Raw genomic sequence first — 27688 nt, forward strand, 5'->3', positions numbered from 1 at the left:
CCCAGGCAGCAGCCGCGGGTCCCCCGCGGAGCCTCTGCCCACAAACATGGCTGCGCCCTGCTCAGCTTCCCCTCGCCGGGACCCGCCGGCCGGGCCGGCCTTGCCAGTACTCGGGGACTTCCTCCGGGAGCCCGCTTCCTGCACCGCTGGCATTTAAACCGGCGCCTGGGGCTGCGGACGCCGAGCCGACCGCTCGGGCTGGAGCACCGCCGCCTCCCCCGAGCGACTGGGCTGGGCAGGAGCGGAGCCGAAGCATCCCCTAGCTGGACCCGGGTCCGAGCTGGAGCGGTCTGGGGGGAGACCCCGGACCCCGGCATCTGGCAGTTCAATTGCAGGTTTGACTTTAATTTGACAAGATCGCGACCCTCCCGCCCAGCCCCGACCTTTCTTCCCGCCCTCCGGCCTTGGTTGCTGGATGAAGCTGGGGCTGGGCTTGGTCCCGGGAGCTTGGGAAGAGCGCGTTCACGGCCCCGCGGCGTTGCCCCGGGGACCTCCGAGCCGCGCGCCCCGGTCATGGTGCAGCTGAGCCCCGCGCTCGGGTGAGGCGGCGGCGCGGTTCCGAGCCCAGCGGGCCCGCCCTGCGGGGCATTTCCCCCCGAGGAGCCAAGGGCACCGGACGCGGGGCTCCGCGCCCTCCTGCTGGGCTGCGCGCGGGGGGCGAGCCGCCGCCGCGATGTTCAGCTGGCTGGGTACCGACGACCGCCGGAGGAAGGACCCCGAGGTCTTCCAGACGGTGAGCGAGGGGCTCAAGAAACTCTACAAGAGCAAGCTGCTGCCCCTGGAAGAGCATTACCGCTTCCACGAGTTTCACTCGCCCGCCCTGGAGGATGCCGACTTTGACAACAAGCCCATGGTCTTACTGGTGGGCCAGTACTCCACTGGGAAGACCACTTTCATCAGGTGAGCCAGTCCAGGGCCCCCGACAGCCCCACCCTGCCTCCCAGCGCTTAAGCCTTCCCTTCACTCCGGGTGCCCCCTCCAGGCGGCTGGGTACTGACTTCTCTCCAGGACTCTGAAGAAATCTTTGCATGGACGTGTGTCCAAAGCTTACCCCACAATTTCACTCCCGGTCCCCCACCCCATCCTACCTAAGGCCTCTCCACTGTGCTTAGAGCCTTGGCTCAAGTGGTCAGTTTGAAATGTTAAAAATCAGAGCCATCCTCTTCTTCCCATTTTATGGATGGGGAAACCAAGGCCCAGGAGGCACGAGTGGGAAATCCCTTATCCCAAGAGTCCCGTGTGGGAATATCTTACGCCCTCACTTTTTAGGGACATGCCCTTTACGGCCCCTTCCATTTCCCTCGCCTTGTAAAGGCTTCAGCCATTCACGTGGGGGCTTTACAGTTACAGCTGAAGGGGTGGGCTGGGGACCCTGCGGCTCCCCTGCCTGGCAGTGCCACCTGCCCTTTTATCATTTTCCTTCGCGGAGCAGAGCTCCGACATGTTATCTCTTGGAGACTGGACAGAAGCAGTATCCAGAAAGAGCATGTTGTTTTTTTAAAATCTTTTCCCCTTGTTTGATCGTAATGGCTCGGTAATAATATTAAAGTCTTTTAGAGGTGGAAGGGATATTGACGATTGTCTCATCCAGCTTAGCGGGTGAGATAACTGAGGCATGGAGAGGTTAGCTACACTGCCCAGCGTCATCTCACTTGGGGGGGAGGCCAACGTGGGATGCTGGTCCTTGACCCTTGGAAGGAGATGCTTGGCTAAATGCCTGTGACTTTGAGGGTGAGTCATCCATTCCCTTGAATTACAGAGTCCTTGGGCTGGAGAGATCCTCCAGAAGTCAACGAGTCCACCCTGTATCCAGAGAGGTCCGAATATGGGCCAGTAGGGGGCTGAGAATCCTTCTTATCTTTATTTATTTTTTTTTAAATATATATTTTATTGATTTTCCACAGAGAGGAAGGGAGAGGGATAGAGAGCTAGAAACATCGATGAGAGAGAAACATCGACCAGCTGCCTCCTGCACACCCCCCACCGGGGATATGCCCGCAACCAATGTACATGCCCTTGACCGGAATCGAACCTGGGACCTTTCAGTCCGCAGACCGACGCTCTATCCACTGAGCCAAACCGGTTTCGGCCCTTCTTATCTTTAGACGACAGGCTTCTCTCCGGTCCTCAGGCCACACAACCTTCAAGGCCAGCCATTTTCCTCGGCCTCATCTACAGCCCTTGCCAAGCTCTTAGTGCTTATGGTCCTCTATGGCGAGAGGCAGGCTCCTACAGCGTAGCGATGGGTTCCGTGGCCTCCAAATGTCAACGGTGCTCAACTCTTGCCGGTTTGAAAGCGGGGTGCTCTTGTTTCCATTCCTTGACTGAGCACCTGCCACACTCAGCACCAGTCTTTGATTGGCAAGAAAAGCAGCAACGGGAACAGTCTGGTTACTGATTTTCTAGATACAAATGTTCTCTTAACGGTAAACTTTCGTTAACACATGATTTCTGCAAGCTGCGCATGCCCCACACTAACATGTTGTGTCTGAATAGACCACCAGATCAAGTTCGCCCTTGGGTAGGCGGATAGCCTTGGGCTCAGCAGCTTGGAGAGACTGATTTCTGAAGAAGTTCGGTAGCCGGGTGGGGGAGGGGGAGAGGTGGATGGGCCGGTTGGCTTTCGGATCTCTTATGCTGTTGGAACTACAAGGACCCTTCGCTATGAATTGAACCCATTGCTTCTTAACTTTTTAAAAGTTAGTTCCTCCTTTGAAAATCTGATGGAAGCTGGACTTATCTTTAGAAGAAAATACACATACATCACAAATTTATATATAATCTTGTGGGCCCGAGGACCACCATGGACTTTAGGGCGAGGGCTCTGATCTAACCCATCTCCTTTACTTCATTAAATGCCCATTGCTGCCAAGCACACTCTAGAGATACCTGGGTTCTGTGCACGATTCCTTTGTAACCTGTGTCCTTTCTCTGGCCTGTGTTATGCCCCCACGGGAAGTCCTGGCCATTTACAGATGGCTCCTGCCTCTGCAGAGCCTTCTCTGGCCCTCTGGACACACCTTGGTTCTTTCGAGCTTCTCTTTCCTGTAACAGCAGCACATATAACGGTGCCACAGCTCCTGGGACCTGGCCTGGGGTCTCAGCCACGGGAGGTTCCCAGTATACGTTTGCAGAATGGGAGGGAACGTGGGGAATGGGTGTCCCTAGGGTGCTGGATCTCCAAGCAGCAGGCAGGTGTAAGTGCCTCTGTCTGAGACTCTCTCCTGGTTTCGCCTGAGTCATGCTGGCTGTTAACTGGGTCTAGGAAAGTGGCCGGGTCAAGCTGCCATAGATTATTCGTTATCTGAGGGAAACAGGAAGGCCGGGAGGGGCAGATCCCTCCTCTTTCTTATCCTCCAAGTACAAGAGTTCTCTCTCCCCACTCATGTCAGCAACTGAATTTAGCTCATGCATCAAAAGCCGCCTCCCCTTGAGGGAGAGTGGGCCAGCAGGGTAGGAGGGCTTGCAGCACACGGCCGCCTTCCCAAACCAAATTGCATGTTTTCCTGCCTTGTCATTAAATCCACTGAACAGTTATTTTCTTTAAATTGGAAAATGCAGAGGATGAATGTACGGAAGAAGAAAGAAGATCACCCATAATCCCACAATCCAAGGGAAACCATTTTAAATCATTCACATGTATATAAATATATACATATTTCCAGTACGGTTAGCTGTTTTATCACACGGTTAAGATCGTTCATAATGTAATTTTGTATGCTGAGTTGTTTCGCTTACAGCACGAGCATTTCTCATGTAAGTTTAAAAATCTTTGTAAGCAGTCTTTTTAAGAGCCTCCTGCTATTTCGCTGTATGTATACGCAATTATTCATGGCACCAGTCTACTTCTTTTGAATGTTTTAGGATGTTTCAGACTTTTCTGCTATGGCAGTATCACTGTGAATATCTTTGTGGGTAATGTTTTTCCACACACGGACTGTTTTCTCAGATTCCCAGAAGCGAAATCACTAGGCCAAAGGTTATGCAGAGTTGTTTCTGTTTATTTATTTCATTTATTTATTCTTTTACTTTCAATTTCGGTGTTCAGGGTCCTATTTCTGAATTGCTCTCCAAGAGGGTAAGTTGGTACAGCACCCCTCTCCCAGGCTGCACTGGGGTAGGAAGGTGCGCAGGGCGTAGATTCTCAGGGTGCCCTGGCCTCTCCGTCCTCCCCATCCCTGCTTCCTGCCTTGGACATCACGCTTCTCCCCTCCATCCCAGGCTGAGCCTGTGAGGGACCTTTCTCTCCGGAATAGAGACTTTCCTCTTCATTCCCAGCCCTGGGCCTTTGCCGCCAGAGTGCCCACCCACTTTCAGTTATATGTACTTGCCGCAGGGTTTATTTCTTTTCTCAGGAAGAACACGCAGAAAAGGGCATTCTTCTAATAACTAATTAATGTGCTATGATCTCTGCCTGAAATAACTTCTCTGGCCTAAGGCCCAGCAACCCAGAGTAATAAAATAAACAATAAATTGGCCTGGTGGCTGCTCCCTCCAACACAGGCTGCCTGCTCGGAGTACAGTAGCTCTGTGTCCCTCGGGCCTGGCAGCCTTTCCCTGCCTCTGCTGTTTTTCTCCCTTCACTCTTCCTTCCCCTGGCACGCAGCCTCCAATCCCTCCTCCCGTGCCCCATTTGCCCCCCTGGTCACAGAGGTGACTAGCCGGCTGGCCCAAGGGCTGCGGAAAGCCCAGCGCTCTCAGGGGCCATAAGGGGGGCCAAATAGAGGCCTGGGGGTGGGGGTGGGGGGTCAGGCCTGGGGCTGCCAGAGCCAAGCTGCCTGTGTCTGCACAGGGAGGTCTGGGCTGATCTCAAGGCTCAGGTGGCCCCTCTACAGCATGACTTGGATGCTGAAGCATGAGCACACAGTGGGAGCTGCTACGAGCTGACCCTTTCAACCTCTCCCACTTCTTCAGGGGGATGTTTGAATCCTCCCCAAAAGTGACTCAGCCTTTACCTGTGGCTGCTCCATCCCCACCGCCTAGGCCTCACCCCGTACATTACAGCATCACCATCCCATCCGCTTCCAGGTAGACCCACTGACTGCTGCCAGGTCTATCCCACCAGGCACAGTCCCTGCAACACCTCTGTCCTGTCCACCCTGCGCTCAGTGGACATCCTCTTCCTGTCAGGGCTCATGTCTGCTGGGCCCTCAGTGAGGCAGGGTCCGCCTGCCCAGGTCCAGCTTAAGATCCGCCTTGGAAGTCCGGTGTGTGGAGGGCGCCAGGAGCAGCGCTGCCTGGAGGAGAAGGCCCTGGAGAAAGGGCTCCACCCGTCAGCACTGGCAGTGAGGCCAGGCCGTGGACAGAACACGGCCTGCTGCTCAGCAGAATCCGGGCTCCAGCGGACACCAACCAGAGGCCTTGTTAGCAAGATCTGTCCCTCCTGTTGCCTCACCTCTATCCTGTGAATCGTAACAACCGCCTCTGAGGGTTCCTCGGGATTAGAAGGGGAAAGGACCCATGTCGCTCCAGTGCCTTTGCAGGCACTCTGCTTGGGGGCTTTATCGTTCCCTCTCCTCTTTCTAGCAGATTCTCTAACCAGAGGCTTAGAGGCTGGCCCTCAGGCGGTGGGGGAAGCCCTTGTGGGCCCCTCCCACAGCCAGGGTGAGGGGGCTGGATCGTGTGCAGGGAGAGCTGGAAGAGGGGCCTGAGCCACAGTGCTGGGGAGTGGGCGGGCAAGGGGAGGGGAGCGGGAGGCTTGGCAGCGTGGCCGCCCGTCTTGGTGCTGGGGTCACCTCATCCGGTGGCAGAGGCTGCTGTGCCCCAGGGACAGTGGTGGCTGCTCTGCTCTGAGGAGCACAGAGCTGACTCAGACTTCAACTGCACCATCAGGGGTCTCCCCCACCTACTCCCTCATTTTGTGTCTCTGGGGTGCTTTACAGTCTCCCTAAAACCCCCTGAGGCTGACAGGGCAAGTATGATTGTTGGGACTCCGTTTAATTTTACTTTTCGTTTTAATTTTTTAAAAAATCTTTAAGAGTAAAATGTTTGAGAGTTTTACCTATGTTCCCCCTACTCCCCGCCCCCCCCATTGCCCCCTTCACCCAGTTCCCACCCCATCCCAGACCTTCACCACCCTATTGTCTGTGTCCATAGATAAGATAGACCAAAGATTCAGATCTATAACACGAATACCTATGATACAAGGCAAAAGTGATATGTGCCTTTAGAGTCTACTAAAGATATGCAAATTAAGAGCTATGTGATTTTCTGGGAAGAGTGTCAGTCAGGTTTGGGATGACGGAATGAATCAGTTAAGGCCTCACTGGGGCGGCATCGGGACTGGATTTGGAAATTCTGTAGAAATGCGCTGAGTACTTACAGGCAACAATGAGGTGTTTGTTTCCTCTAATTATTGTCTCTTCCCATATGAGCAAATGTCTGGTGTAGCCTTTGTTTTTCCCAAACTCATGGATGTCATATCAAAACCTTCAGTCTGTCCCTTTGGCTAGTTAGAAACCAAGGTTTATCCCCTTTTTATAAACCAGGGAAACTGAGCCACTGGGCTGCTGGGTGATATGTCCAAGGTCCTATCTGTGATGGAGGAGCCACCCAGGAAGGTGCATTCTGGGCTGAGCCGAGGCAGAGGGCCCAGCCCAGGGCAGCACGTTTGCGGAGCCCGCCCCTCTGTTCCCTGCCCTGGCGCCGTCCCAGCAGCAGCCGAGGTCTGGCCCACTGCTGCGGAGAGGGGTACTTTGGAAGCAGACTAAGTTAAGAGTCTTGGCTCCATGCCTTTCCCTGGGAGCTTAAGTCACCACTAAAGCAACCGCATGCTTAGACTGCCAGGCAAGCAGAAGACACACACATACACACACACACACACACACACACACACACACACACACACAAATGAGGAAAATGCCATGAAATAATTTACTGAAGAAAAATGTACAGAAAAGTGGTTCTCACAGAAAAAAATCAGCCTTGTGTAGGACTTCCATACACCTATTTTATGGTTTTAGTATTTACTTGTTTTTCATTAGATGGTGGGGGATGGCATGGTGGGGGGCACAACGCACCAAAATCTTAGCTCTTAATGTTGCTAAATATTTTCATTTGGCCATGAACTTGGGCAACCTATATCTCAATGTACTCCACTGCAAAACTGAAATAATGCCGCCATCCCACGGTGCTTGTAGGATCGATTCAGTGGAATAATTTGGGTAAAGGTCCCAGAACAGCACCTGCCACTCAGCAGCCCCTCCTTACCCTTGCACGTCCTGGTCTCAGCCGTTCCCACCCAGGCTTGCATTCACTTGGCTTTGTGTCTGCTGCCGTGGGAATGGTTGCGCCTGGCAACAGAGGCGATCTGTATCACTTCCCACAGAGCAGCAGTGAGGAGATCCCTCAATAGGTTGTCCTTTCCCGACACAGTGGAGGCTTTGTGAAGGGGGCACTCGGTGCTGCAAGCCATACCCAAATGTCCCTGAGAATTCACCCAGCTCCGGTTCTCTGCCTGGCCCCCCTGTGTCCCTGGATGTGCTGGTGGCTTTTCTGGACTCTGTGTTCCTCCAGGCCCACGTGTGGTCAGCAAGTTTGGGCTCATGTGGGTTTTGCCACAAGGGCAGGACAGCCGGCCCAGCCTCCAGGCCCTTGCTCAGACAGACTCAGGCTGGGGCTCCGGCGCATCCCGGGAAGCGGCCCTGTCATGCTGGGAAGTCACCCTTTGATCATCTGATCTCACAGCATGTCTCTCAGCGATGGAATCTGAGCCGCCTGGGTCAGCAGGATACTCCATCACTGCCATTTGGCCCTGTTCAGTCTGAGTGTTCTCAAAGCTGCCTCAGAATTGCTTCTTCCCACTTCTGTCTATGTCAAGCCTTTGGTCATATCCACCAGCCCCTCCTGCCTCAGAACTCACACTGGCCACCCCACTACCGGGCTCCGCTTAGGGCTTCTCACCCACGTGCTCACGGGGCAGGGGCTCCTGGCACACAGACAGAATGGATGGGCTTCCCCTGGCATGGTGTTGGTTCTCATGAAACTTCTTCGCAGGGAAATCTGGCTTTACTATTTTTAAGTCCCAAGAATGTCCTTTGAGAGCCAGTGGGCCTGGGGCCTGCTCTGGTCACTTGATGGCAACAGCTTTTGCATGCCATGCGTCACTTATTGAGGCCTCGCTGAGAACCCCTAGGACAGGCGTGTATGGAGATGAGTACATTGATGGGTTTGTGGGACCCAGAGCCTACCTTTCTCCCAAGGCCTGGGCCCTGGACAGCCTCCTGCCAAGCCATATTCCTTCGTGACCTTCTTGTCCCATTCCTCATTCTAGTCCCATGTGGGGCTCAGCCGTTTCGCATTTCCTGATCAAGAGGAGACCTATGGCAGGAAAGGAGGTAGTAACGGTAGTGGTTAGGAATGTAAATTCTCAAATCCAAGTGACAGGTTCAAATCCTAGCTCAGCTATGTACCGATTGCATGACCTGAGGCAAATTGTCTAACTGCTGTCTCCCCCTCTTTAAACTGGAATGATAAATCTGGGTGCCAGGCACTGGGTTAAGTGCTGAAGGGCTGTAACTAGTTTAACCCTCAGAACACCCTAAGAGGTGGGCTTTCTTATTAGGCCTGTTTGACAGTAAGGATCATAGTACTCACCTCAGAGTAGATGTAAAGATGAAATGAGATAATCCATAGAAAATCTAGAACAGTGCTTGGCACATCACAGGTGCTTGATAATTACCTCCCATGTTATAGAGGAAGGTACTGAGGTCCATAGAGGCCCAGTGCCTTCTGAAAGGCATAGCCCTCCTGGTTAAAAAACCAGGCCCGCTGGCCCCGGGCTGCTGAGATTCCCTGCCTCTCCCGTGAGGGCCTGAAGGAGAAAGCAGGAAGCACTCTCCAAGTGTGCAGCTGTTGGACGTCTCCTCATTCATAGCCCCAGTGCCAGAATTCACAATGGTCCTCTGATGGAGGAAATCCTGCTTCACACCCAGATTGTCCAGCTGGGATGCTGGAGGGAGATGAAGGGCTTCCCCAGGCCACCTAAAACCCTCGTGTGTGCGCCGGGGGGGGGGGGGGGGTGGAAGGGGAGCCTTCTGGGCACCAGCTTCTCTGTTGGCTCCCTGGGGAGGACCCATAGCAACCGGCTTAAACTGCCTGAACCACAGAGTCATGTAACAGCTCCGAACCCTTCTCGGAGGCACAGGCAGGAGACCCATGAGCCGAAAGAAACCCCAGCGCGTCTCCCTGGCCACCACCCTGTGAGCAGAGCAGGACCACTGCGGCAGGCCCACCTGGGGGAGGCATGGGATGGGCAGAGCACTTGGGCCCTGGAGACATGGCCTCTGGTCCCAGCTCTGCCCTGACCTTCGGTGGGGCCTGGATCAGCTCTCTCTGCAGTGACTTCCTCAGGGTAGAAGGCAGTTGAAGAGCAAAGGATTTGGTGTTTGATTTCGGTCTGGGTTTCAGCTCTTACTATTAGCTATTCAACTTGGAGAAAGTCACATACCCCTCCCAGGCCTCTGTTTCTTCAATCCCTACCTAGAGGGCTGCAGTGAGACCCGAAGGGGAAGATAATGTTCCCAAAATGATTGGTGTGATGCCTGGCATGTGGAAACGCTATGGAGTGTCAGTGGTCATATCAGTAAAAGGGAGTGCTGTTAACCCCAGCTGCACATTAGGGTCACCTGAGGAGCTCCTACAAAGCACCAGTGACCAGGGCCCTGCCTCTAAGTGAATGGGTCAGAACCTCCGGGGGTGGGGACCAGGCACCTTAGCTAGAGCTCCGAGGTAGCTCAGCTGTGAAGCCGGGGTGAGGACCACTGGTCCAGGAGGTCTCCATGTTCCCCTCCCAACTAACAGTCTCTGATTCGACCTCTCTTCTCCTGGGTGCCCTCGAAGTTCAGGAGGTTCTCAGCACAGTGAGGGCTCACCCCAGGGTCTGTGTTTGTTGGTCAGTACACCCTTAGCTCCTCGTCCATCGTGGTCTTGGAAGATGCCCCTGGGACTCTCCTCTGCTCAGTCCCAACCGGAGGCAGTTCTGGGCTCCTCCCCTGAATTCAGCCTCATGCTATTTGGGCCCAAAGCTGTTCTGAGCTTCTTCTAAAGGACTCGGTTGTCCTTAGGAGCTGTTCTCTTTGTTCTCTGGCTCATCATGTGCCTTTGCTTTTGACTTCTAAAGGGGGCTGTGCAGAGGGGCATGGCCTTGGGTTGTCACTGCTCTGGCCAGGAGAAGAGCGAAGAAAGGGACCTGGCACCTAGAGAGTGGACCAGAAGTCTAGAGGGATTGGAGATCCACTTATCATAATGTAGTTATCATACTGGCTGTATTTTTTTTTAAACTGATTTCAGAGAGGAAAGGAGAAGAAGAGAAAAATAGAATCATCAATGATGAGAGAGAGTCATTGATCGGCTGCCTCCTGCACGCCCCCCACTGGGGATCAAGCCCACAACCTGAGCATGTGCCCTGAACCAGGAATTGAACAGCGACGTCCTGGTTCATAGGTTGATGCTCTACCGCTGAGCCACGCTGGTCAGGCACACTGGCTGTATTTTTGTCTCATGTATGAGCTAGTTTTCTATTCAAGGACTGACTAGCCAGATAAATAAATAATGACCTGTGGAAAGCTGGCAGCGTCCATGGATGCTCTAATTCTAACCAAGTCTTTATGCAGATCCGTCAGCAGTTGTAAAGTCTGCAATACTCTGTGCAGCAATCACTGTCAACCCGTGCTCCAGCCCCGAGCCCAAACCTTGCATTTTTTCCCCCTACTGATTCAGGGAGAGGAAAAGATAAGAACCAAGAAGAACAGATTTGGTATTTTAAGTTCAGTTGTAATCCCACCTCCTCCACCACGTCTTTTAAACCCTGCCCGGCAGTCATCTCTCCCTGCCGAGAAATCCCATGGCTCTGCCCTTCTGCTCTGCCTTGTGGTAGATGCTCAGGGTTGATCTACCAGCAGAATCCCTGCTTTATGACTGTGCTCCCTCTGCCAGGTACCTGCTGGAACAGGATTTTCCAGGCATGAGGATTGGGCCTGAGCCGACCACCGACTCCTTCATTGCAGTGATGCAGGGTGAGGTGGAGGGGACCATCCCTGGGAACGCTCTGGTGGTGGATCCTAAGAAACCCTTCCGGAAACTCAACGCCTTTGGCAATGCCTTCTTGAACAGGTGAGTGCAGAGGGAACGTACACCCTGACATTTCTTCTTCTTGGAGTATGAGAAGGGAAAACACATGGCTGGGTCTTGGGAGGCGGGGTGCCTTTCCCATACCTAACGTCTCTCTGGATTGTCCCTTTCTTGCTCAGAATGTAGCTGAGCCAGTCACTATAAAGTAGGGATGTGGGAGCTGCAAACGCTAGGCTGCCTCCTCCCGATCAAGGAGCAGGGAAGGGTACCTCAAGGTGAATCACACACCCCCATCTCTGCACCTCCTGCCAATAAGAGCAGAGAGCACTCGCAGCCTTTGCCTGTGCTACCAAGGGGATTTGCATCCAGATGGAAGGAGGCAGAGGAAGGTTTTTTCTCTGTCCCTGGACATGGTTTTCACTTGGTGGAACGAACCCTGGACTTAAGGTGGAAGTCCTGAGTTTGAGCACTGACTCTCCTCCTTGTGTGGCCTTGGACAGGTCACAAGTAAAAGCCTCAGACACCAGAGTCGTTGTGATGATTTGAGGGGAAAAGCTCTAGGGAATGCTTGGTAGGCTGATCCAGGTCTTCCTGTTTCTGCTTAACGAAAATGCAGCTGATCCCCTGATTGCACTTTTTCTATAAACCCATACCATATTTTTGCATGAGTATTGCATTGAAATTTTTAAAACTACTTTCCCTAATTGGAGGGATTTAGAGGAGAGGGAAAGGCTATGGGCTTTGGCTTCAGGCAGACCTGGGTTCAAATCCTGCCAAGTAGCACCATGGATCTCAGACAAATTGCCTAACTTCTCTGTGTCTCATTTTTCCCGTCCGTGAAAGAGGATAAAATACTAATATCCCCCTTCGAGGCAAGAGCACTGAGATGGTCTTGTGGAAAGTTGGCATTTGACATGGGTGATAAAGATGAGTGAGGTGACACTGAAAGTGTAAAAAAAAAAACAACAACCCAGCATTCCAGGCAAACAACATTCCACCCAGAGGGGAATGAAAGAATGTGGCTTAGTGCAGGAACCCTGTGACCAGAACTGGGGAAGCTTCGTGCTTTTCTGACCATGGGCTGGGGATCTGCCAGTCATGTCCATTGCAAGGGCAATGGGTAAAGGGGGCAGGTTCACTGCAGCCACTCACAGGAGGCTGCACCTCAGACCTCGGGTGCCCATCTCTGTGCCCCTCAGCCAGCCGAAGCAGCCTACACCATGTCCCTCGTCAAATCCCCACCCTTCTCCAATCACCACACCTCCTTCTTATGGCATTCGGCCTCCCTTCCCTTCTAGAGAGAATGGGAACCAGTGTCCACTGATCCATCTCGTTGTTTGTTCAATCTGCCCGTAAACAAGTTCATCTGCCTTTGTCCTCACTTCCTCCACGGGGGCGTAGAGAGCTGTGGTTTCTCTTGTCCTCACAAGGTCTAACTCCTGCCTCATCGTGTCCTGGGCTACGGGGCATCTTCTCAGGGACCCTCTCCATTAGTTACTGCTTCTCCTTCGGACCACTTCACCCTCCCTTGGCTCCTTCCCTTTCACGCGAAAATCTCCTCTTGAAAACCCAAAAGCAGGTCCTGCTGACTTTCACTCTCTCTCTCTTCTCATAGCCAAGTTTCTTGGCTTCATCTCCTCGTTTCTTCCTGTCCCCCAGCCTGTGGAATGTAGCTTCACCCTATCACGGCTGCCTGTGTGAAGGTCACCATGACCTCTTAGTGATCATAAGCAGGGCCTCTTTCCACCCTTACATTACCTCCTTGGTATTTGTCTCTCTTGACCACCATCCCCTCTCCTCCTGCCTCCCTGGCCAGGCCCTCTCTGCATCCAGTCTCCTCTGTGTCTCCTTTTTCTCTGGCCCCCATGACCTGCTGTCACCCTTAGTTGACCCATCATCACCCCCTGCCCTTTTTACTCCATATGCTTGGCCTGGGTTTGGCCTCAGCCACAACCCTGGCCCCAAATACCAAATGACAGAAACCCAGCTCAAACTAGCTTCAGCAAGATGGGGGATGTATTGTAGAACACTGGGGTGTGCCATAGATCCTCAGGAGCAGAATGTGGCTGGGTCTCAGGTGTAATGGACACCATGGGTTTCGACAGGACAGGGGCTGTGTCACTTACTGTTCTACCCCTCTTATCTGGGCTAGTGCCAGGCATGTAGCAGGCCCTCCATAAATATTTGTGGAACTGAACTGGACATGCTGACAACCATCATATCGGATCATGTCATTCTTTGGCTTAAAGCATTCTGATGGGTTTCTACTGCCTTCAGTATAAAATTTTAATGTGACCTTCAAGGCCCTTGTGATCTGGCCTCCCGCCTCCTCCCTGTCTAGCTTCATCTTCATCTCTGGCCACTCCAGCCTTCCTGTCCTCGCCTCAGTGATGTGTACCTACAGGAATGGTGCATGCTCTCTCTCATTTCTGTGTTGCATTTGCACCTACTTCTATTAGTTGCCCGGGGCTGCCACTCGGTGCCTTAAAGCAACAGAAATTTGTTATCTCATAGTTCTGGAGGCCAGAGCTGAAACCAAGGTATGGCAGGGCCATGCTCCCTCGAAGATTCTAGAGGAGCATCCTCTCTTGCTTCTTCCCTCTCCTGGTTGCCCAGGTGTTCTTGGTAGTAGAAGCATGATTCTAACCTCTGCCTCCTGCTTTACGTGGCATCTTCCCTCTGGGCATGTCTGCCTTCACATGTGTTCTCTTATCTTATAAAGTGTTGTTTTATAGAATTGTACACCTGAGATCTACATAAGGTTATTAACCAGTGTTGCCCTAACTTAATTTTTAAAAGGACACCAGTTTTATTGGATTAGGGGCCTACCCTACTCTAGTATGATCTCACCTTAACTAATTACATCTACAGAGACCCTATTTCCAAATAAGGTCACATTCTAGACCCCCTGGGGGTTAGGACTTCAACAGATCTCCTTGGGGGACAAAAATTCAACCCATAACACTGCTCTTTCACTGCTACCTCTTATCTCAGTCTGGAATACTGTCTTCTCTCCACTACCCATCCACTGATACACACATGCCCGCGCACGCAGACACACACACACACACACACACACACACACACACACACACACACACACAGGCTTCCTGCCTGCATTCTTATCTGCCTGGCAAATGCTGATTATCTTTTGAAGTCTTAGTTCAAGTTCGGCCTCCTCTGTGAAGCCCTCCCCCCCCCCCCTTTTTTCCCCATGTTTCCTGCATCTCTGCCATTTCACATAATATACCTGGGAGAGTAAGACACCTTTTTACCTTCTACCAAAAATGGCATATGAGAGTGAAGGCTGAAGTAAGAAGGATCTAAGTTACGTTTACCAGTATGTAGTTGAGACTTCAGGATGTAACACTATAAATTTGTCCTTGAATAAGGCTTGACTGCTATCCTAATAGCAAAGTTTTATATTTGCATAGCCCTTTGAGGCCCAAACAGATGTTTCTGGGTGGTGTGACCCCTTCATCAAGGCCAGTTCTAGTGCCACTTCCTCCAGGAAGCCATCCTGGACTCCATCTCTCCACCTTGGATCTCCCGAACCCTTCGCCTGGCCTCCCTCGGGTTGGCCACGTGCATGCCTCCTCTCCTCACCAGACTGGGTTCCCTGGCAGCAGGGCTCGAGTTCTGGACATCTTGGTGCTCTTCCCAGCAGGGGTCACAGTGTAGGACCCTGGCTGCCCAGGTTCCCCCGGGAGCTTCCTCAGCATATAGGTCTTGGGCCCAGCATTGGGGCTAAGTCTGACCTGGAGCTGGGTGTCTGCAGGGGAAGGCAGCCATGTTTCTGAACCTCTGCCCCCGGGCAGGGAAGGCAGGCATGCGGCTGAAACAAGGGTGTTTGAGAGTCAATGAGAGGACAGTGGCTCACCTCGGACTCCTGTCATCCATGCAGGTTCGTGTGTGCCCAGCTGCCCAACCCCGTGCTGGAGAGCATCAGCATCATCGACACGCCAGGCATCCTCTCTGGGGAAAAGCAGAGGATCAGCCGAGGTAGGGTCGGCGGGCTCTGTGCTCTGTTCTTCCTGGTATGTCCTCTCGCGTCCATACCAGGAGCGAGGCCTCCAGGGCCTTGCTGTCCCCTGATGAGCCGGTGCTGCCCCGTGTGCTGTATGGGATGGTCCGAGGCAGTGGCCAGGGGACCAGGGTGGGTCTACTGTGGCTCAGGAGACAGCTGGCCTCTGTCTTCTCTGTAGAAGGGAGACATCAGTGTCTGCCTTTCCTCCCTCATCGAGGTTATTCATGCTCCAAGCGACACCTAATGCGGGCCGGCCCCTGGTTGCTTCTGAAGTCCCTGCAGTCTCCGCCCCAGAGCTTGCAGCTCTGCAGGGGCAGCGGGCGAGGCAGAGAACTTCAGCTCCACAACGTGAGGACAGCATGCTCTGGGCCTGGGGACAGGAGCTGGGATGTGAGAGCACTTTGAACACTGCTCACTCCGGACAGAAAGGGGGTAACCGCTCGTTAGGGAGGTCGCCCCCAGGGTGGTTAGGAGCTGGAACTCGAACCAGACTGCCAGGGTTCCAAGCCTGCCTCTGCCACTTCCTGGCGGCGTGAACTGGGGCAGGTTTGTTTGCTCTGGTTGGTTCATCTGTAAAGTAGGGAGAAATAATTCTATCTACCGGATAGGTTTTTTTTGAGGATTAAAAGAAATAATATAGATTAAAAGCCTTCTGCCTGGCACATAGCAGTGCCCAGTAAGCGTGAGGTGTTATAGATCCTCACCATCATCATCACTGTTTTTTACAGCTAGACTGATGCTGTTTAAAGCTAAAGCAACTGCTCCCGGCTCCTCACCCCCAGCCGCCCCTGCCACAGCGTGCTGAGTGCCTTGGGTGATGCCCCCTACCCTTTCTGTGCCCTGTATCTCTGGCAAGGAAAGCAGATGAGGCACACCCGTCCGGCAGTGGAGCTGGGAGCTGAGCTAGAGCCAAATCAGCACTCGGAAGTCAGCATCCGGGAAGGAACGGCTTCGGCCTGGCAAGAGCTCCCTGGGCAGTGGCTGGAACTCTCGCCTCGCCTGAACCCTTAGCTGGCTGTCCGCTTCCCTCGGCTCCTGTGCTCTGCGACCCAGACAGACAGACAGACAGACAGGTGTGTTCTGCAGGCTGTCTGTGCTGCAGCAGGAGGCGCGGACACCCCCTCCGCCAGGGGCACGGCCTGCCAGGGCCAGCACCCGCTCCCCCAGGCTGCGCTGTTTCCCACGGGCAGCCTCTCCTCCAGGTGGCTCCGGAGAGCCAGACCTCAATCCCTCAAGGTGGGTGGCGCCCGCACCTCCAAGGCCAGTGCAGCCTGACAGGGGGGTCTGGAGGTTTCCAAGGAGGCTGGACTCAAGTTCAGAGATGGGGGTTTAGAACCTGTGCGGCTCTCAGCAGGTCACGTTTTCCCCCCGAGCCTCGCTGTTCCTGTGTGTAACGAGGAGTAACGACCCATCATATGACCTTGTCAGGTCCACGGATGGTAATGGAAACGTGGGCATCAGCTCTGGGTCTGGATCTCAGAGCGCTCCCTCCTCTCCCCTGACCTGCCAGCCAGGCCACCCGCTCTGCAGCCCCAGGGTCATCTGTGTGCATGGCCTGCCTGCAGCTGTGGGTGCACAGCCTGTGCAGCGGTGTGTGGCCGCCCTGCTTTGGGGATCGCTGCCTTCCTCAGCTCCTGTCCTATTCCATTCTTCCTCTACCCCTCTGCCTTCCTCAGCTCCTGTCCTATTCCATTCTTCCTCTACCCCTCTGCCTTCCTCAGCTCCTGTCCTATTCCATTCTTCCTCTACCCCTCTGCCTTCCTCAGCTCCTGTCCTATTCCATTCTTCCTCTACCCCTCTGCCTTCCTCAGCTCCTGTCCTATTCCATTCTTCCTCTACCCCTCTGCCTTCTCGCCTGCCTTCATCTCTAGGCCTCAGCGGCTGCCCTATGCAGATTGGGTGCTTGGCCATCTTCCTGCCCTTCCTCTCCTTTCCCATCTCACGTGACTAAGCCCCACCTTTGGAAGAAGTGATGCCCCAGGAGTGCTACCCAGGCCAGTTTGTTCGCTGCCCTCCTGCGTCCAGACTACAAGTGCAGCTGCCAGCAAAGCAGCCTGTGGTGGAAACCGGAGCTGGGAGCTGGGCCGCAGCACTGCATCGTCAGCCCGGGCAGTGCTGACCTCAGCTCTCCAGGAAATCGGGAGGGAGGATCACACACTCCCAGATGTCAGGGCACCCCAAATGAGGAGGGTTTCCAGTATACAGAGTCCCTCCTCTTCCTTCCTCACAGAGCTGTAGAAGCTGGAGACTCCAGCTTATACCTACACACATAAACACCCACACTCATATACACCCACACTCATATACACCCACACTCATATATACCCATACACATAAACATCCATACACATAAACACCCATACGCATATACACCCACACAAATATACACCCCCACACATAAACACCCACACTCATATACACCCACACTCATATATACCCACACACATAAACACCCACACTCATATACACATCCACACACATATACATCCACACTCATATATACCCACACACATAAACACCCACACTCATATACACATCCACACACATATACATCCACACTCATATACTACACCCACACTCATACACATATCCACACACATATACACCCACACTCATATATACTCACAATCATACATCCGTACACATATACACCCACACTCATATATACCCACTCATACATACATCCACTCATACATACATCCACACTCATATACACCCTCACACATAAACACCCACACTCATATATACCCACACATATATCCACACCCATATACACCCATACACATATACACCCACACAAATATACACCCACACACATAAACACCCACACTCATATATACATCCACATAAACACCCACACTCATATACACCCATACTCATATGCACCCACACTCATATACACATCCACATACATATACAGCCACACGCATACATACATCCACACACATATACACCCACACTCATATGCACCCACACTCATATACACCCACACAAATACACACCCACACTCATACATACATCCACACACATATACATTCATGCTCATATACACCCACAAACATAAACACCCATACTCATATACACCCATACTCATATGCACCCATACTCATGTACACCCACACATATGCACCCATATACATATACAACCATACTCATATATACCCACACTCATATACACATCCACACTCATATGCACCCACATACATATACACCCATACTCATAACACATGTGCACATACACATACATACCTCCTTACACACACATACACACACACACCACCCAAGTGTGTACATAGGACCAAACGCACTTTATCTGGCTGTGGTCTGGGGCCCTCAGAGCTCTGGGTTTGGTCACAGGGCAGAGAGGCACTTCTTCCCTCCTTTCAGCCAGCCCAGGGCAGGGCCGAACCCCCAACCCTGCACAGGGGTGTGGGGAGCCTGAAATCCAGGCCACATTCTGCTGCGCCCAAGCCTCGTGCCTGGCACAGGGCTGTGTCTCCCCAGAAAAAAAGGCACCATCGTGACATTTGCAGAGCCTCCTCTGGGCCATGGGGCCCCATGGGAAAGTGAGCTGCTCCCGAGGGCTCCCCAGGCCTCAGGCTTCACTGGAAGGAGGACTCAGACGCCAGGCCAGAGCTGGACAAAGTGTGGCCTTGCTCAGGGTGTGGCCCCATTGCCCAGGCCGGGGTGGTTATCTTGCGGGGTGGGAGAAAGTGGGGGACACCCCAGAACCTGGGCCTGGGAGGCCCTGAGCAGCAGTTGTCTCTGGATGGAGATGCACTGGGTGGGCAGCAGAGGGGCAGGGAGGCATTCCGGGAAGCGACAGGATGTGCCCGGCCCAGGACTCATTACTGGGAAGGAGCAAGGAAGCAACAGAAGTGGGTGGGTCCCGGAAGCCTGAGTGTCCTCTCACTGGGGAGCCGCATTTCCTGGCTGCTCTCAGCTAGAAATCCCCACCGGCCCCACCCTGGAAAAGCACCCCCGGACGGGGAGCTCACATCCCTCTCAGTAAGCCCTTCCTGCACAGGTGAGCTCAGCAGCTCTACAGCAGGTGAACCCCTTGCCCAGGTCTCAGCGCTGCGATGGGAGCTCCGGCCTCCTGACTCCCAGTCTAGTGGCTTCCCAGCATGTTTTCATGGAGGTGGGGAGTAGGCATGAGGGCAATCTCATCCCCTGGGGAACCTTGGAGGGTCTGGGCTGACTCCACAGCCCTGGCCCGTCCCTGGCACCCTTGCTGGAGCAGGACTGGCACTCAGGGGCCGCCTGGGCCTCACACTGGTACAGCAGGAGAGTCCCGATGCCCTTCCCAAGGGCTTGCTGACAGCCTGCAGACTTCTGGAAGGCATGTGGTGTGGCATTTGTTCCCCATAGTCATCTCAATCCTTCCCACATTTTGGAAACCGATGCCTTGTTATTATTTTATTTTATTTTAAATCTTGAAAGAGATTTGGGGCGAGGCAGAGCAGGACCATAAGTAACTGCCTGTTCTGAGGGCTCAGGCCTCTGGGCTCAGCCTGGCACGTGGCTATGAGCATGAAGGGAAGGTGGACAAGAGTCAAGGATCTGGGTTCTAGTCCCAAGTTTGCCACCACCTGGCTGTGTGAGCCTGGGCCAGCCCCTTAACCTCTCTGTTCCCTCTCCCTTCCCTGTAAGATGTGTATGCCCTGTTTACCCCTGGCATCGGCAGCGTTATGAGGATCAACGAGATTGTGTGGCTGAACATGCAAAGATGTGTGCTGCCGTATCCCCTGCATTTCTCTTTAGACTGCGAAGGAAGCCAGTGGGTCATTAAGGAGCTGCCTTGCTTATTGGGTTTGTCTCATTGATTTCCTGCTGCCTGGCATTACTTAGAAATACGCTCTTTCCAGCCGGCTGGAGCCTGGGGGCCGTGGGGAGAGGCCCAGGTCCCTGCAGGCTGCCCAGTCTCTGGGCCGGGCGCCTCCAGTCCAGATCTCTTGGAGCCAGCGGACTTGCCGTAAGCAATTCCAGGAAGGCCAGCTTCGCCCTCCGCCTCTTGGGGCTCGAATCTCCCTACCCATGGCCATATCTTATGTCACGAGCCCTCAGGCTGCTGCAGGTGCTCTAGAGCTCTTGTTATGGGTCTGAGAGCCATTCCTGGGACCAGTGAGGGAAAGGGGGCCTGTCACTGGTGTCCTGTCCACCCCAAGCCCTGGGGCAGAGGCTCCAGACTCAGTGCAGCCCCTCCCTCTGCAGTCGGATCCTGTTGCCATAGTTCTGCCACTGAGCCCTCATTAGTCAGTTGTTGTTATCCCCATTTTACAGCTGAGAAAATTGAGGTTCAGACTTGCCCAAGGCCACACAGTGAATACATGGGAGAGCCAGTCCCATGCCCTTTTCCTTAGTGGCTCCAGCACACGCCTTTCAGCTGCTCCCACTCCTGGTTGTACATAAGCCGAGTCTAGGGCACAATTAACCAGTTAACTGCCATACGTCCAAAAGGGAAACCATCCCCACACTCCACGATATTTTGAATTTAATTGTGTCTATAGACGCTTATGGCATACAAATGGTTCAATCCCCATCCTGGAGGTTGCCCTGACTTTCTGAGCCCTCTGCCCCCTTCCTGCCCACAGTTCTGAAGTACCTCATTAAGAGAACTATAAGGACTAAATATACTGAAAGCCCAGCATACAGTAGCTGCTCAATAAATGCGAATTATTATTAGCACCATTAGTCCTATTTAGTCTTTTGATCCAGGGAAACCGGCCCTCTACCTTAAGGAGCAGGGCCTAGGAGGTGAGAGCAGCCAGTCTACCGGGCTATGCCAAAAGGACGATTAGAAATAGCCAGGAGCAATCCCTGCGGTGGCGCAGGCAGGGGAGCAGGTGCCGGCTGCAGGCTGCAGGCCTGCCTGGAACGGGAATGTACAGGCCTCCCAGGCTCTGTGGGAGCTGCTGGCTGGGCCTGTGCAGTGAGCAGGGCAGGGTAGAGCAGGGCAGGGTAGAGCAGGTAGACAGGGATGTGGCCAGGTGCTAGACTGCTGTCCTCGTGGCATGTGCAGGGAGCACAGTGACCCGTTGGCCAGGTGCAGTCCTGGCCCCACCCCTTGCCTGCTGTTTAACTCTCACCTCATCTCTGAACCTGTTTCCTCCTCTGGAAAGTGGGAATGATACTCCTCACCCCACCTACCTCAGAGGGTGTTGTGAGGGTGAAATGAAGTTGTGCTGTAACCATCTTGCCAGCCAGAGCAAGCACTGGATCTGGGGTTAGAGAGCTATGTACTGTGCCCCACCACTGTCTCCTACAAGCGGGGTGGTCCTGGGTGAGTCACTGGGTGACTGCTTCTAGGTGGCACTGACAATGTCCCTGCCTGGTCACTGGGCAGAGCCTGGCCCCAAAAGCACTTTCCTAGGCCCTGCTCCTTAAGGGAGAGGGCTGGTTCCCTGGATCAAAAGACTAAATAGGACTAATGGTGCTAATAATAATTCGCATTTATGAGCAGCTACTGTATGCTGGGCTTTCAGTGTATTTAGTCCTTATAGTTCTCTTAATGAGGTACTATCAGTGAGCCCATTGATAGATGAAAATGCTCTGACTTGGAGACACAGAGTAACTTGCTCAAGGCCAAATAGTGGAAACAGTGGAAGAAACAGAATTTGAACCCAGATCTGACTCCCAAGATGGTATTATTTCTACTGCACCTCGTGCATCTCCCCAAACCCCTAGCCTGTGCCCCAAATGCCCTGCGCCCTGACTGTCCCTCTGCTGGCAGGGTATGACTTCGCTGCTGTCCTCGAGTGGTTCGCCGAGCGGGTTGACCGCATCATCCTGCTCTTTGACGCCCACAAGCTGGACATCTCTGATGAGTTCTCAGAAGTCATCAAGGCCCTCAAGAACCACGAGGACAAGATGCGGGTGGTGCTGAACAAAGCCGACCAGATCGAGACCCAGCAGCTGATGCGGGTGTACGGGGCTCTCATGTGGTCCCTGGGGAAGATAGTGAACACCCCGGAGGTGATCCGGGTCTACATCGGCTCCTTCTGGTCCCACCCCCTTCTCATCCCTGACAACCGGAAGCTCTTTGAGGCCGAGGAGCAGGACCTGTTCAAGGACATTCAGAGTCTGCCCCGAAACGCTGCCCTGCGCAAGCTCAATGACCTCATCAAGAGAGCCAGGCTGGCCAAGGTGAGGCTGCCCTGGGGGGGATGGGCAGCATGGGTGGCCCCAAGTGTTTGGGGAAGCGGGGTTCAGCTGCAAGAGATACCTGCAACCTTGAGCATTGCCTGTCCATGTGAGCATGTCCTGTAGCTACTACGTTATGAGCTTCAGCCATGCCCACACCAGCAGCCGGGGGCAGGATACGGGGGGGGGGGGGGGGGGGGGGTTGATATGATCACAGGCCCTGGGGTCAGATGGCCAGATTGGAGCTCCACTCCACTGTTTACAAACTGTGATCCCACCCCCAGCAAGGCCCTCAGTCTCTCTGTGCCTGTTTCCTCACCTGTGAAATGAAAGGGTTGGAGGATAGAGTGGAATCAGAATGTAAAACCCTTTATTGCCATGCCAGTGTCCTCAAAAGCGCTCAGTAAATGTTGGCTATTGTTATTGTCTTCCTCATCAGCATCATCTTCAGTATTACCGTCCCTGCTATTGCCTTGACCTTAACCTCCCCGCAATCTCGCCTTTCCCCTGAGATCTAGAAAAACAGCTCAGTGCTGCAAGAAGTGAGAGAGCAAGAGCGTGGACAGAAATGATTTCAGAAGTAGGAGCAGGAGGAGGAGGGGTTTATGGGAAGAGATGGATGAGAGCCCCCAAGAAGAAAAGAATGGATCGAGGTCTTGATCAGAAGCGTTCTCTCTGCCCATTTCTCAGGTCCATGCCTACATCATCAGCTCTCTGAAGAAGGAGATGCCCTCCGTGTTCGGGAAGGACAACAAGAAGAAGGAGCTGGTGAACAACCTGGCTGAGATTTACGGCCGGATCGAGCGGGAGCACCAGATCTCACCTGGGGACTTTCCCAACCTGAAGAGGATGCAGGTAACCAGGGTCTGGGGCTCCAGGACAAAGGGCAGTGAGCAGCCTGAGTATGGAGGTGGCCACGCAGGGAGATGCCCTAGGTCTGTCCTTGCTGGTGTTGTCACCAGCCTAGCAGGTGTCATATCTGGGTCTGGAGAGAAATCCTAGTAGGACAGGGATGTCCCCTGATGTTTGGGGTCTGTACCTCCAGTTCCCTAGTTACAGCCACCACGTCCTGTGAAATAGGACAAGTCACCTAATGAAGGTTCTCCAGGCCCTCAAGTACGTAGGAGTGGCTGGGGACATAGGCCATGGAGAAGAAGTCTGCTCAGGACCGTGCCATCTTTGGAGCCCACTACAGGCCCCTCTCTTGAGCCAGGGACCATCACACATGGTGACTCATGTCATTCCCCAAATCAACCCTCTGCAGAAGGCCTTTTCATCCTCCTGTGATGGATTAGCAAATTGCAGTTTACAAAGATAATTAACCTTCGCAGTTAACTGCCTGCAGTTTTCTGAGTGTAGTATTCCCATGGCCTGCTAATAGAAAAGCCAGGAGCTGCCCCCACGGTCCAAGCAAGAAACTACCTCCCCATACCACCTGAATCCTCTCTGAGCCTCTGTCTGTTCATCTGTAAATCAAGGCCCCAGACATACTCAGCTATGGATGCTGTGAGCATCCGTGAGGTAATATTTATAAGGTACTCAGTACAGAGCCTGGCACAGACTCGCCCTTGAAATGATGTAAGATGTAACCACCAGGGAAGCTGGATGATGAGCAAAAGGGACTGACCTATCCATGTAATTTTTGCAACTTCTCATGGTGTTGCTGTATTATATCAAAATACGGTGTTTTAAAAATCAGAGAATTAGAGTAAACATAGCCGCAGATGTAGCAGTGATACTGCTTTTGCTCTTGTTGCTGACTTCGATCTGAAGCTTGGGAACCATTGTCCCAGCTCAAGACTGGGGTTTCAGAACTCCCTAGAGTCTCAAATAGACACTTTGAGTTTCCTATCTGATTTAAAAAAATAGACATTCAAAATGTACGTTTGTTCACGTTTCCATTCATGCCTATAACCACCTACCACAAGCCAGTCACTAACTTCAGAAATTACTTTAACGTTACTTGTGTCTCAATCGACTGTGCCCTGGAACGTGGTCAACTTGTAGTTTCTCTTTCCATTAAGAATTTCATGATCTGTAATCAAACATTTGGGAAGATGATGTTTGAAAGGGACCATACAACCACTTTTTTAATGTGAGAGACTCTTTCACAACATAAATGAGTTCATCTGCTATTAGGTATGCTGATCAATAACGTAAGCGGCTGTCCTTTGGGGGAATGTATGCGGGGGGGGGGGGGGGTGGCGGGGAGGAGGGGGGCACAGAAGATATTGGGAACCCACCTAGCTGTGGACAGAGACCGGAGGGACTTGAGAGGTCATGCCCTGAGGGCAGGAAAACAGCTGGTCTGCCCCTGCCCTCCTCCCCTCCCAGCCCCACCGCCCTGGTTCAGCCTGTCCTTGAAGGGAGGTGAGAAACGCCCAAGCTAACACTGGCTCTTGGAATGTAGCTGTGGGTGTTGGTGGAATTTTTCTGCAGTGAACTCGAGGTGCTTGTCCCCAGCCTATCCCCTGTGCACTGGCCTCTTCCCCAGGTCCTGAGGGTGCTGTGGCCTAGCCAGGGCGGGAGCGGAGAGCTCTCACCTCGTCACTCCTGAGGCCCAGGGCAAGCCAAGTGTTCTAGACGCAGGACCTTTCAAAAATCACAACGACGTGCAAAGTGGAGCGTGTTTCTCTTACCGTGTGGCGGGGGTGTCGTGGGGAGGCCAGGAGGGGAGCCGTTGCAAAATCTGCGTGCCCGCTGCGTCTACTGTGTCAGGAGCTTCGAGAGGGGAACCTATCAGTAAACACTCTCCGCAGGTGATTCCGATGAGCATCCTGATTAAGAACAGCTGGGCAGGGTTGACCCTGGGCTTCTATTATGATTTGTTTTGAGCGGCCTGGGCCTCAGTTTTTCCTCCCTAAATGGGGATGAAATGTGATTTCCCTGCCTCAGAAGGGCCCTAGAGGAGCCAATAACACCATGTAGTAAAAGCACTCTGTTTTCAAGTGTAACCTTATTAAAGTAGAGAGACCCCCATGCTCCATCTCGCTCCTTCCCAGCCCCTGAAACGGTTCTACTCTCTCCTGAAAAATCCCAACCTCAACAGTGTGCCTTCTTTCCTCCTCCTCTCTCATATCTTTTATGATTTAATGTGGCTCAGTTTGGCTTCAGGCCAAAGGGCTGTGGGCATCCCGGCATTAGTGGAAGAGAGCCTCCCCCTCAGGGGAGGACACTCCTCCCACTGTCTTCCTGCCTCACCTCCTTTTCTCCCCCTCTCCCCAGGACCAGCTGCAGGCCCAGGACTTTAGCAAATTCCAGCCCCTGAAAAGCAAGCTGCTGGAGGTGGTGGATGACATGCTGGCCCATGACATTGCCCAGCTCATGGTGCTGGTGCGCCAGGAGGAGTCGCAGCGGCCCGCCCAGATGGTGAAGGGTGGCGCGTTCGAGGGCACCCTGCAAGGCCCCTTCGGGCACGGCTACGGGGAGGGGGCTGGGGAGGGCATCGATGATGCTGAGTGGGTCGTGGCCAGGGACAAGCCCATGTACGACGAGATCTTCTACACCCTGTCACCGGTGGACGGCAAGATCACGGGTGCCAATGCCAAGAAGGAGATGGTGCGCTCTAAGCTGCCCAACAGCGTGCTGGGCAAGATCTGGAAGCTGGCGGACATCGACAAGGATGGCATGCTGGATGACGAGGAGTTCGCACTGGCCAACCACCTCATCAAGGTCAAGCTGGAGGGGCATGAGCTGCCCAATGAGCTGCCCGCCCACCTCCTGCCGCCATCCAAGAGGAAAGTTGCCGAGTGATGGGAGGAGGAGGTTCAGAGCTGGCAGGTGTTACAAGAGATGGAAGAGGCAGACACGGGCGGGCACACACACGCACACACACACACACACACACACACACTCACGGGCACAGATCTTGAGAACCGCACAGCAGGTGAGAGGGGTCAGCCATCCCTAGGTTTCCAGGCTGGACACAAGTCCTCAGCATCGGCAGAAGCACAGGGTCCCAGCTCCCAAGCCTCCCTCTCCATCCCTCTCTCCTTTCTGTCTTCCCCCGCCCAGAGACCTGCCTTCTCCTGCAGGGAGTTCACCCGCCCACATGCCCCGGACTCAGGACAGATGGAAACACTTTCCACTTAATAGGCGATTCACTTTGTTTTCTGAGCTTTCTCCCTGTCTTTGGCTTCCTCATATGAAATCTGCTCCGAGGCTCGGAGGTGTGCGGGAAGGGGCTGTTGCAAGGAGGGTGAGGGGAGGAGAGGCGTCCCCGGGAATCAGGTCCCAGCCTTGAAGAGACATGGCCCTGAACTCCCTTCTCGCAGCCTCAGGCTCCGTCTGCCTCGGCATATCTGGCTTTGAACCCCACCGACACTCTTATTTCAAAGAATCCCAGTGAGAGGGGAGAGTGGGAAAGCCGGCGGGAAAGAGCAGGGGAACTGCCTTGTCATCCTCTCCTCAAAGCCAGTTGGAGGTGGTTTCATTCCGCAGATTTTGTGAGATTCGTGTTGTTTCCCCCTGGCCTCTGATGTGTGGATGCCCAGACTCCCGGTTAGCCAGCCCCTCCTGTATGCCAGGACCTGTGCTCGGCACTTTACAGACATCATCCCGTGGGGCCCTCACCACTCCCCAAGGGAGTACGCATTAGTGCCCCCATTTTTCAGTTGAGGAATCTGAGACTCAGAGTTTAAGGGACCTTCCAAAGCCCCAGAGGTCACACATCCAGAGAAGGATTCAGAGCCAGGGCCTTGCTCTTCCTTCTGCCTCGGAGATCTCAGCATCGCTAGCCCACGACCCGCCACGGAGAGCGAGCCCAGCGTGCAGGCCCCTCCGCCTCCCAGAGCCGCCTGGCGAGCGGGAAGGGCCAGCAGCACTTGGTGGGCCATCCGTCTGGCCATCTGTCACATCGCAGAAGCAAACCGTGCCTTCTGGCTCTGCGCCCCATGTTCCTAAAATTGCCGCGGTCCAACAGCGCCAGCGGGAGAGTGGGCCTGCCTGCTGGATGCTGCTCCTGCCTGTCCCTGCTCCACCTCCCACCAGAGCTGAGTCATCCCAGCGCAAATGCAGTCACTGGCTATCACGTGGGACCTCGTGCTGACTCTCAGAAAGACAGCTCAGAGGTCTGAGGTGTCCCCGGCAGGGCCGCCAGCAACTGCAGTGTCCTCGACACATCCCCCCTATCCTCGGTGCCCTGCTCCCGCCTCCATGGTCTCTCCCCTGATTTGCTTCGTGGCCACTGAACCAGTCACTTTGTATGCTATGCTCCTACTGTGATGGAAAACAAAAGCAAGTATAACTTATTTTATATCTATGTTCAGACTCTGGAGAGAACATTCTATGTATCTATGATGTGCCCACTACTGTAGTGCGTTTGTCATTAGTGTCCATGTTAATACAGCACAGTTATCCTTTGGTACCCAGCTGGCCACAGAGCTTCATTCCATGGGCGGCCAGGGGAGAGGGGCTGGGTTCTTTCCTGAGATCCCTGGTGGTGTCTTT

At 53.7% G+C, this 27688-nt stretch overlaps 1 protein-coding gene across 1 annotated transcript; it reads left to right on the plus strand.

Moving 5' to 3' along the window:
- EHD3 (EH domain containing 3) lies at positions 1 to 27605 on the plus strand. The gene is made up of 6 exons (XM_079792404.1): positions 1 to 900; positions 10936 to 11112; positions 14975 to 15072; positions 21831 to 22243; positions 22931 to 23095; positions 25466 to 27605. Exons 1-6 carry the CDS (start codon positions 674 to 676, stop codon positions 25991 to 25993), a joined length of 1608 nt encoding a protein of 535 aa, XP_079648530.1. The 5' UTR covers positions 1 to 673; the 3' UTR covers positions 25994 to 27605.
- Positions 27606 to 27688: the final 83 nt, after the last annotated feature.

Source organism: Cnephaeus nilssonii (genome assembly GCF_951640355.1).
Source record: "Cnephaeus nilssonii genome assembly, chromosome: 15".
Classification (NCBI taxonomy): domain Eukaryota; kingdom Metazoa; phylum Chordata; class Mammalia; order Chiroptera; family Vespertilionidae; genus Cnephaeus; species Cnephaeus nilssonii.

Excerpts from the sequence above, each read along its gene's own strand:
- EHD3 (XM_079792404.1), top strand. The coding sequence starts at position 674 with ATGTTCAGCTGGCTGGGTACCGACGACCGCCGGAGGAAGGACCCCGAG. Across the intron at positions 901-10,935 it reads GGGAAGACCACTTTCATCAG|GTACCTGCTGGAACAGGATT; the intron begins GTGAGCCAGTCC and ends TCCCTCTGCCAG. Across the intron at positions 11,113-14,974 it reads GGCAATGCCTTCTTGAACAG|GTTCGTGTGTGCCCAGCTGC; the intron begins GTGAGTGCAGAG and ends TCATCCATGCAG.